This window comes from Pyrus communis, chromosome 16, assembly GCF_041283825.1.
Source record: "Pyrus communis isolate YQ-2024b chromosome 16, ASM4128382v1, whole genome shotgun sequence".
In the NCBI taxonomy this organism is placed as follows: domain Eukaryota; kingdom Viridiplantae; phylum Streptophyta; class Magnoliopsida; order Rosales; family Rosaceae; genus Pyrus; species Pyrus communis.
The window spans coordinates 4,279,262-4,291,108 of record NC_142580.1 but is presented as its reverse complement, the minus strand read 5'-3'; the positions used below and the strand labels follow the sequence as shown (position 1 = coordinate 4,291,108).

Genomic DNA, 11,847 nt, shown 5'->3' with positions numbered 1-11,847 from the left:
ATTTAATCTATTTATTTTTAATTTTTAGATTCAACGTATAAGAAGAAAAAAATCAATAACTAAGAATAAACAGATGTAAAAAAAAACAACATGCAAAATTATTTTCTTTATTTTATTAGAAGGTTGATATTACTCATTTGGACGTTCACCTAATCATGATATGTATGTGTGCGACAGCTCAAAGGCTCTAAAAATGGAGAGTGACATAACTTAATTAAGGAAAAGGAGGGTAGGGAATATCTAATGATCAATGTTGCGAGGACTGTGTCATGCAGCAGCACTTCTTGTTGAAATTAGGTTCACTAACCACGTGCTGTGCACCGGCTCATGACTCAGCTGACCTCCACAACCCACATGCACTTCTTGGCCGGACGTTGCACGTTCGTATACATCTTTTCCGGCTATAAAATTCATGCATATTCATTTCTTTTTGTCTGTGAAGGTGGTTTTGTTTTGGTCAAGGGCAAGTTGGAAGGAGGAGAAAATCCCAAAAGCTTTAGAACACATGTTACAGAATCAAAGTGAGAAGTTGGAATCTCATGGACCTTCCTGCATAACTACTCATTGTTAGAGCTTAAATTCTACGCTTGTGGTGAGGTGTTCATTATCTCCCTTCTTCCTTTCAACTCATGAGATTTTGTTGAAACAATGTAAAATATCGCACATCGAAAACCTTACAAATTAAAAGATAACTTATATCAAATTATTTCACCTCTAATTTTTTTTTCCAGACCTATTAACGTATTAGTACTTACTCAACTGGCTTTTTATTTTGTTAAATTTGAGACAGTTGAATCTCAATTTTAATTATCATAATCGTAACTTATCTCTCCATACTATTTCATTTCGAAACTTATTTTTAATTGGTTAGAGGCTTGTAGTCTAAGCAGAATATGACTTATTTAGCCACGCATGACAAGTTTAAGATTCTAATTTATCTTCCATCTTCTTGACCAATTCATAAGTTAAAGTAATTAATAATTATTCATACACATCAATTGCATTTGGAAAACTAAACAAATATTAATTAAGGTTGTATTAGTCATAAAATGAATAGGAAAACAAAGCGGGAAGATCCAGCATAATCCAGATACAGCGATTTTGACAGTACAAGTTTGTCCCCATTTCTGATTGTTGCTTGGGTTGGGATGGCCTTTTACAAATTCTAATTATTTCTTTTCAATAATTAAGTTTAACACCAAACCCTAATACTAATATATATAATTATATATACAATACAATAAACGATATATGTGACAGTGCCAGGGCTTTAATTCTTGATCGACAAACTGGTCAAGATGCACAAAATAAAACAATATTATTCAAGGTTAGTTGTTTTAAGTGAGCTTAAATTAACTCAACAGTCCACGTGATAAGATCCGATTGCCCTTTTATTTGGGGTTACTTTAACTAATTAATTTTGGGGGAGGCACGAAGCATGAACTGTTCGACATGAACCTTATTGGTTACTTAATCAAATCAATTAATTTATTAAATAATATGGAAATACTCTATTCACTCTCTGCATACGTGCAGTCTAAGATGCAAACTGGATGCTTTTAACCTAGTTGCATAAACAAATGGTTAGTTCAATAAACAAGAACAAAAAAACAAGTTTTATCTCATTAAGTGATGTCGACTCTATGAACCCTAGAACATCATGATTGTACTTAGTTTTACGTCAAGTCTTCTATTAGTTCCAAGTACTCTATATATTTTCTTAAAGTTTTTGTATAAATCTTGTTAGATCTTCCCATACTCCTTTTATTCTGAGTTTGCTTCTTATAATAAAATCTTTTAACTGAAGCATCTGTAAGTCTTTAATTTTCGTATCCAAATCATCTTATTTTTCATAAATAAGAAAACAAATAATCATGCAAGTTTAATAATTTTATTATTAAAAACTTGGGGAAGCTGGCATCGGTGTTAGCTTTTTGTCGTCTTTGACGGGAATTCATGAGCAACTTCATCAATACGGCACGGCCGGCCTAAATTAAAAAGGTTAATATTAGGAGACTAAATTTGTTGGTTAAAATTTGAAAATTAAGAGACATATAAGTTAATGATTATTTTATCATTTAAACGTTAATAAATGTGCTCATTTCTATTTATGATACATCGTTTAGTTTGCAAATTTAATCTTTTTAACACTACCCAATTAAAAATAAGGGCAAGTAGTAATCAAGGTATCTTTTTAACTAATCTTAATAACCGAACTACTTTGAACATGACACCCTTGATTATTGAATAAGGTAGAGGAAAAAGAGCCCCGAGACAAGAAGGGCTTGTGCTTTCTCTTTCTCTTTTTTATTTTTTGACTCATTGAAAATTTATCAGTAACACAGGTGTTTACAATTTTTTCGATAAGGTTGATATTTTCATGGAAATATAAAAAAATAATATTAGAGAAAGATAGGAAAATGAGGGGTGAAGTCTAAACTTTACCTCATACAGGAAAACTCTTAAGTTTAAGCTAAAATATACGTATATATTGTCAATATTTCTAACACATCTGTTAAATATCGGATAAACCAATATTTGAGAATCCTTAAAGTTTCATTTTAAATTTTCATCATTTTCATTGAAAGCAACCGATATCAATATCGGTATTTGATATAACCGTCAATATTTTCACAAATTGCATATTGATATTTTCACCGATACTAATATTTTAAACACTGATTAACACTTAAAAACGGCCATGTTGCACTTATATGGAGTGTGACATGACTTTAGCGAGAAATTGTCTTCTCGTTAAATAAGTGTATCTTGTAGTATCAGTAGCTATTCTTAAATATTATTACGCATTAGAATTCAAAAGTATAGAAGAAAACTATTTCAAAGCTTAAATACTTTCTTCACATCTGATTTCGCACACGTCAAGGTGTTATTTAAACAAGACAACAATGTCAAACAGCATATACAAGCAAGTGCGAGGAAATTCAAAATATGGCAAATCCACCACAACTTTAGTCTTTGTTGACAATTCATCAGCCTTGTCTCTCTTACCTTCCAAGAAAATTCAAAAAATATAAAGTTGTATTCTCCTTCTGAAGTCTTAAAGTCCAAAGTCTAACACCAAACGTATCACCCGGGAATAATCTTTTCTTTAATTAAATTAACTTTGTATTGGCGGACTGGGGTCTTATATTTTCTAGTTGGACGTTGGAAAAATGTTATCGGGACAGAGATTGTCCAAATAAATAAAATAATAAAAACAATAATGACAAAATAATAAAACTATAACAAGTAGCAGATTCAGGATTTAAATTTTGATGGTCCTAATGTTGAACACAAGTTTTATAGATAGGAACAAAATGCAAAGCGAGCAAAATAAAATTATGTTTATTCAAGTGGCGAACTTATTGTGTACATGTTAATAGATAAATGCATATATCGAAACAATCTGATGAGTAATATAGAGAGAATTTGTCAAACGTTGTCGACACAACCTGTTGAGATATATCTAGCATGCGTTACATCCAACATTTAATAGTGCAAGAAAGGGATTCGTATTAAATATTCAGAAGGTTCTAAAAAGACATTTACATGTATATGTTTCAAACTCAAGTGATTTTAAGATCATCTTAGTCCCTATTTCCATCCGCCTCTAACTGTAACATCAGTGGTCCAATCTTATCTTTATCTTATGTGGTGTATGCGTTTGGCCAGAAATCAACTCTTGCTCAACTTGAACAATTAGCTATACGTCGATCGCAAGAAAGACACCCAAAACCCTAGAAACATTAAATAAGCAGGTAAATTGGGTTACGCCTTGCCGCCATCAAATAAGTTGTATCCGCGTGACTTGAGCTGACAAGTTAACGTGCCATACGTGACAACAATAAAACTTTTTTATGAGATCCACCGTTGATGTGCATACAGATGAAATTTGTAAACGCAACAGTCTGATTGTCTTTACCAGTAATTTATTTATTAAAGTTTACATATAATCCCACAAATATCAATTGCGTCATTAACAGTGATGGAGTTATCATGAGATTATTAGTTATTTATAATTTCCCCAACTTCAATATTCTACATATATTTGTAATTTTGTACGTATATTTCATTTGACCTTATACAACAAATTAAGTTACAACCTCCATTTACTATAGCTACTTCTTTTTCTAATTTTTTTATCATCCATGTCTTTTTTTCTTTCTCTTTTTATGTGTGACTTTATTGTGCACACCAAATGCTCGATCAAATGCTCAATTGACAAGTCTCGACAGTCTTCAACATTGCTGTACAATTTCCTGCAACCCACCCTTGACAAGCCTCTATATATCATAGTAGTTGTTCTAATATGTTAGCATAAACCTTCAACAAATGTTTCTACCGTGCCAAATATTAAAATTGTAATATATATCTTAGAACTGGACTTTGGCTGCTTACAACCAATCACGTCTGGACATGTGTTCAAGTTTTTATTTTTTGATCAAAACTTAGACACGTGTCCAACCGTGATTGATCGTAAGCAGCTGCTGCTGATCTGTTCAGCAACAAAGTTCTATCCCATATCTTATGCATTTTAGGCCTTCTATAATACACCAAAAAAGTAAGTATGATATATATTGGACTTGTAAAAAAATTGTTCCTATAGTAAATTGAAAAAATTGAGTGTGAGATATCGAGCAAAATCCAATATATTAAAATTATGCGTGCGATACTTATAAATTAATTAACAATAGTATTGTAAGTATCAAACTCAAACAGTCTAATTCGTATATCTAATTAAGGTAATGCTAAGTAAACTAAAAATATAAAACTAAACGATATGTCACTATTAAAAAATAAATACGTTAATCAATACCTAAATAATAATATAATCGTCAACTTTTATGTTATTTAGTTTACATCTTCCTAGCATTACCCAAGTATTAAACTCAATCAAATTATTAAAGGGTTGGTACTGGTAAAGTAACAATTCTTTTGTCATCTACATTGGTTGGTTGGTTGTCTTAAAATTCGGGACCATTAAGTTAAAGAGATCCGCCACTTGTACCACCCGCCTCGGGCATGAATCTGCAGCTCTGTCTTTATCAGACCGTTGAAATTTAGCTCTTTGCTGGTAAGTCCTCCACTCACTCATTTATTATTACGCAAAAATGTACAGCAATTTTCTAATTTAGCCTAATAAAAAATGTTAAGTATTCTTTTATTTTTTAAAACTGAAAAAAATTAATAACACGTCTATTATTCTATAAAATAATTATACATTTGTTAAAAAAATATTAGAAAAATTAAAAATTGAATACTCACCCGTAAGTACAAGTACTATCCAAAGAAAAATGCTAGAGGTTAAATGTGCAGAATAAATTTTTTAAACTAACAAGAACATAAAAATTGTTGATTTTATTTTTTGAAAGTTAAATAACGTACTTAATTTTTTATTAGATATGATATATTATTTAATTTACAAATTTAATCTACTTAATATTACTCGTATTCAACCTTAGATATGATATATTATTTCATTTACAAATTTAATCTATTTAATATTACTTGTATCGAACCACAGCAAGTGGTCTAATGATAAGAACACGGATTGTGACTCTCTAATAAACAAAAAAAATACGTTTGACAAAAAAAAAAAGTTCTAGGTTCTATGTTCGAACTGATGAGTCTACTTAATTGTTACCGAGTGAAATTTTTTATAACCTCCCAGGATTCAAAAAAATTACATAACCATAACTCGCCGACCATTCTTTTAAAAAAATAAAATAAAAAGCATTACTCTTATCCTAATGAATTAGAATTCTACTCCCTCCAGACACCACTGACCACTGACATTACCAATTACTCTCTCTCTCTCTCCTAACTGCCGTTGTCGGTTTCTTTTGGGTCCTCGAGATATCTTCCTCCTCAATTACCAACCGCTCGTGTTCCTCGACAACACCAAAAGCCAATCCAACGGTCCGATGCATTCATATCTCCCCTCTATACAGTACCTTCACCATTTAATAATATTATTTTTAGATAAATTATATTTTAATTGACTTATGGTTTCCCAAGCATCTTTTCCCTCTAACACAACACCAAAAAAATCATTAAAATATTCCTCGGCTTCCATGTTTCACTCATTTCGCGAGCCCTTTTGACCCGACCATTACTTTTACTCCATCTCTATATAAACACTTCCCATCCCCTTCTCTCTCTCATCAAAACCCTTTTCTTCCTCCTAGTATCCTCCTCTCTCTTGCAAGCTATTTTCTTGCTCTTAACTCTTTCTCTGCAAATGGCTATCGCCGATCAAACTCCGGCAAAACAGCAAAGGGATGAAACCCTAACCCTCGTTGACGACAGTGTGCGTCAAGCTCCCTCTAAACGCCAAAGGGACGAAACCCTCACCCTAGCTGAGGATTCCGTTGATCTCAAGCGTCAGAAACCTTATACCGACATACTTTCTCTCCTCGACGAAGAAGAAGTAGAACCTCCGGAAGATTTGTCCTCTTTAATCACAACCCTGCAGCAAGAAATCTCACCTGAACCTCTCAACACATTCCCCAGCTCCGAAACCCTAGCTGCCGAGTCGGCTCTAGAAGGCTATGCCTCGTCTTCCTCTGGCTCTTCCACTCCTACTTCTTCCAATGCGTGTTTTTTGAAAGAGGATGAGTGCGAGAGGGTTATGAGACATCTTCTAGAAGCTTCCGACGACGAGCTTGGGATTCCGCAGAGGGAGGCTGACGGGTCCGATGAAGTGGAGGGTGATGGGTTTAAATTCGACGGTCTGGATGGGTTTTCATTTGGTGATGGGTTGTGGGAGCTTGAAGACGAAGCGGCCAACTACTATACCTTGGTGCAATCTGAACTGTTTATGTAGTTCACTGATTAGCGCATGGAGTGGACCGGTGGAGGGTTAAAAATGCGAACGGAGGAGAGTTAAAAATGCGAAGGAATTATATATTAGGGGAGTTTGGAGGAACAAAAAAGATGTTTTTGAAGGTGTTAAAAGAGGGACAATTAGGGAAAATGGAGAGAATATTTAATTTTCATTTTGGTCCCTCTTCTTTTGTAAAAATACCAAGCGTTTTCTGCCACTTATTAGGAGATTAACTTGTAGAAGGGAAAAAGTGATTTAAAATTCATGAAATTATTTTAACACCTGTTGTTTTCAGTATGTTTATTTTTTGTAGTGTACCCATTTTCTCCTTGCATTAAATACTTTACGCAGTTGGACTAAACCTTGCTAAGGGTAAATTTGCCCTTCTATAAACACAAAATTTCCTAAATTTGTAGAGAAGTGTTATTAGCATTTTAAAATTCTTACTCTTCACTTCTGAAAAGGGCATTTTCCTTTCTAAATATAAAAAAATTAAAATACAAAATAAGAAATTTAAAACGCAAATAACAATTCTCTATTTTAGTTCCTCGCTTATTTACTAAAGAACAATGTTTGACTGGGGAAGAACAATGTTTACTACTAGAAAATGAGTAAGAGTAACTCAAAATTCTTTCAAATTAGAGAACTTTGTGATGGTTCTCTACAAAAAAACCCTAAACTTCATCCCCTTCCTGCCGCCGGCCTCTGGCTTCTGCTTGGGGTCGGTGGCAGCTAACTTTGAAGCTTGTTTTCCTCCTCCTCTTCTCGATCCTTCCCTTCTTACCCAGCTCCTGCGATGGCCCCCTTTTTCGTCCTTCAGCTGGGGATCTACACACCTTCTTCGGAAGGCGTGGATGAAGCACCATCTATGGGCTTTTTGTCTTTCCCCGTACCTGCGGTGGCCCCGTTTCCCTCCAAGGAACGGTGGAGCAACCCACCATCTACCGGTGGTGTGGATGGAGTATTATCTCCGGGTTATTTTCCCATGCCTCATGGTATTTTGATTTGGAGCTTTTGGGCGATTTGGGGCTCTGAGCTCTAGATCTTCCAAAACTTCGAATCAAATTCCAAATTTGGTGGATCTCACCTCACCACTTGCTGCTTCTTTCGTGATTCTCTCCGGTCAAAGACAACTATATGTTGTCACCCCTACAAAGGTCTGGTATCTCTTCATAATGGTGTTTACAACACCTGACCTTTTTGGTTACAGCTTGGTTCTGGGCATTTAGATGCCCTTTTGTGTGTTTGGTACCGGCTGAGGGGTAGAAATGTGGCGTTCGGTATTGGTGTGGTTTCATTAGATCTGAAGATTTGGCACTTTTTCCCCAACAGAGGGACTACGATGGGATCGAGCCGTGCACCTTGCGGTGGTGTCTTCACCGATTCGGCCGCGTACGCGGCGGCGAAGATCTGTTTAGGATTTTTAGGTTATTTTGTGTGGTCACTTTTGGGCCTTTACCTTTGAACCTTAGCTATTGGAATTCTACGTAATTTTTTCCTATATAGGAACCTTTACTTATGCACTACGTGCATATACGGCATCCTGTCTGTACTGTCCCCTTTTTTGGGCTGTTTTATTTCTCGCTTTTACTTCTTTGTAATTTGTTGCGCTAGTCTTTGTTAAAAAAATTCCCTTTGACCAAAAAAAAAAATCACTATAAAGATCATTTTTACAAAAGTAAATTAAAAATAAGATTGCTAATTAATCTATTATAATGCATACATAAATAATTAGTATTACTTTTATCATTTTTGTAATACATTTTTATGAAGTTATGTGACTAAACAAGTTTAGTTGTAATAAATATTTTGCAAAGCGGATTTTATATAAATGATATATATAAAGTGAGAGCTTCAAAACGGTGATGCATTCTAAAATATTAAAAATATTCCTATGTTTTCTTCAAAATCAAAATAATAAAAAATTGTATAAATTTGATAGCGAAATTTTTTGAGTATTCTAACAAAGTCCACTTTACTTTTAGGGGTGTGTTATTCATACATCATATTTTACTTTATACACATCATTTGATAATTTATGTTCGTTGATCTTCTTCAATTTATCTGATCCGATTATCGAATATTAAAAAAATATGTAAGAAGTAAAATGACATACTTTTATAAAGTTAGGGTTGTGGTGGGAAATGATAAAAAACGCTTTGTATTCTCGGGAGATGCTAATGTGAGCCATACCCAGCGCGCACTTTAAAAAGATTTTTGTAAACCGTACAGAGAACATTGTACATAACCGACCAAAGTTGGATTGAAGGTAGCGACTTCGTAAAAACATTGGATTCTATTGAGTTCTATCACTTCCCACGACTAGTGACGCATCACATTACACCCCCTTTCTGCTTTCGCGCGTGTTCACACGTTTGCTTTATTGATTAGACTTAAGGGTGTGTTATTCACTTTTTCTTTTTCTTTTTTGGATTTTTAATCAAAATAATATTTTAAGATTTGCATAACTAAGACCATTTTCAATTGTTGGGCTAAAAGTCAAATTTTTTAATCCAAAAAATTTAACCTTTAGTCTAAAAACAGCTTTTCTACTCCAACCGTTTTACCCTAAAATTTTAGCCCAGGATTATTAAAGAATGAACCTAGGCTATTTTTTTTGTTAAATTAATTTTTTTTAAAAAAAATAAATATGTAGACTATCGTAAATTAATTTTATAAACATTTTAATCTAAAAAAATTTAAATTCCGATAAATATTGGGTAGAGTCCACCCCGATTTTTAGGTTAAATTTCGGGGGGAAATTTGGCATTGGTTTAGCATTTAGCATTTAGCTCAAAATTTCCCCTTGGTTTGTAGTGGAAATTTCCCCTTGGTTTGTAGTGGGTTTAGGGGGAAATTTTGGGTGGTAATTTGGCTTTTAACCCATCATTGGAGTTGGTCTAATCACTTTGATTTTTGAGATTTGAAATTAATAAAATTGGTCATTTAGTTTGTCCACCATCAATCATTTGGTAATTTCTTGAAAAATCTCTATTAAATAAGAATAGAATGAGCAAAATACCCTTATTTTTTTGTCAAATCATTTTGGTCCATTATTTATTAAATTGAGAGTATATTTGTCATTTTGATCCTTATTTAACATAATTTTGCACGGAATGACCAAAATGATTGATGGTGTACAATCTCAGGAACCAAGTTCAAATCTCAATGACCATTTTGATGAAAAAGCCGTCTTTTTAATTTTTACACAATATTTCTGTTATCGGATCAAATGAAATAAAAAAATCAAATTTAGTCATTGGATCAAATGACGTAAAAAAATCAAATGAAATAAATTATGGAAGTAAACGTGAGTGTTTAGATAGTACAATTTGGACATGGATCATCTCTGGATTCATGCGATGATCCATGCATCCTAATCCTTGGGATTCATTAAATGTGGACCATTGAAATTTAATCTAACGGCTACAAACAATAGCTCACTTTAAAAATTATAATAATTTTAACTGTTAGATCAAATTTCAATGCCTCAGATTGATGGATCCTTAGGATTAGAATGTATGGATCTGCACGTACAATTTTAAACTTAAAGTGTGCGTCGATGCATCGTATCGTAAAAATAAAGAAAAATTAATGCAAAGGATTTGAAAATTTTGAATTTTAATCAAAATAATAAAAAAAATGTTGTAAATAAATAGTATCAAAATAAATTTTTAAAATAAAAATATTATTTTTCGTTAAAAGTAAACACTACCATTAAAATAACGCATTGGATGGGTAGTTGCGCGAAAGACGATGCGAGTGCGACGAGTCGTTGGCAAACCAGATCTGCGGGGTCGTATGAGGTGGTAAAAGCAAATCTAGTGGCGACAAATAATATTAATGGGACCCGAGCGGGACCGGAGAGGAGCGCCCTCGATGCGAGGGGTGGGTGGGTGGGGTATGCAAATACGACAGTGGGATACTGACGAGGCAATGCTTTGTCTGCCATCCATGGCACACTCATAGATGACACATGTACACTTATAGATGGCCCACTGTGCTATTAAAATAAAAATCCTTCGCTCCTTCTTAAGATCCTTCGTGAGATTCAATACATTTCACGCGTATGGTCAAAATTATTCGTGTTACAAATATCTATAAGAAGGTATGGAAGAAAAAGTTAAATAAATGTCGTTTAGTCAATTGTTTCAAAAAATAAACAGACAGTTTGTAAAAAATTTATGTATCCGATTTTTTATTTTATTCAATTTAATAACTAAACGACATCATATTTTATTGTTTTTCGCACAAACAATCTTAACAAAGTAGTTATAATATAAAATTTTATGTTCATTACACCAAATTCTGTAAATTAATTATAGAACATCTTGAATAATCCTCTTGATCCATTGATAAAATTTAAAAGAGAAATGCAAATTAAATTCTCTCAAAAGTAGGGACTTTTTATTGATTCTCTATCACTTTATATTTTTGGCATGATATTTTATAATGAACTTTGAAGTGATAGATAATCCATAAAGAATTTCTTATCATTTCTCAATTTACAATTTGGACTTTAGGATAAAATATCCATATAGGTCATTTTCTTCATATACGTACTTGTGTATATTATAAGATGATATAGAATGGTTTGATGTCATGGGGAATGGTGTTGTGATATGATGAGAGGTAAGATATTGTGGGATGGGGTCATATGCATCATGCATGGGGACCATGGATAGGCATATTTGAGATGACAAGGACAAAGGATGCAGTGGTGGCATCGTTTCTATCTCTGTATAACATGGTCGTATGCATCATGCATCGGGACCATGGATAGACATATTTGAGATGACAAGGACACGGATATAGTGGTGGGAATGATTCCTTCCACCTAATCCTCCTCATCAAATAATACAGACTCTTGAAATTTGATCAAACGACTAAAAATACAGACCCACTTTAAAAGTAATAATAACTTTAGCCATTTAATCAAATTTCAGGAGCCCGAATTATTTAATGAGGAAGATTAAGTTGAAGGGATTTGGAGCAGTGGTGGCATCATTTCTACCTTTGTA

General features: G+C 33.4%; 1 protein-coding gene across 1 annotated transcript; it reads left to right on the top strand.

The window, feature by feature from the left end:
- Positions 1-6,089: 6,089 nt before the first annotated feature.
- Positions 6,090-7,107, top strand: LOC137731478 (uncharacterized). The gene has a single exon (XM_068470594.2). The coding sequence runs from the start codon at positions 6,242-6,244 to the stop codon at positions 6,824-6,826; it is 585 nt and encodes a 194-aa protein (XP_068326695.2). The 5' UTR covers positions 6,090-6,241; the 3' UTR covers positions 6,827-7,107.
- Positions 7,108-11,847: the final 4,740 nt, after the last annotated feature.

What these genes read in the sequence shown, in the direction of transcription:
- LOC137731478 (XM_068470594.2), top strand. Translation starts at nt 6,242, where the DNA reads ATGGCTATCGCCGATCAAACTCCGGCAAAACAGCAAAGGGATGAAACC.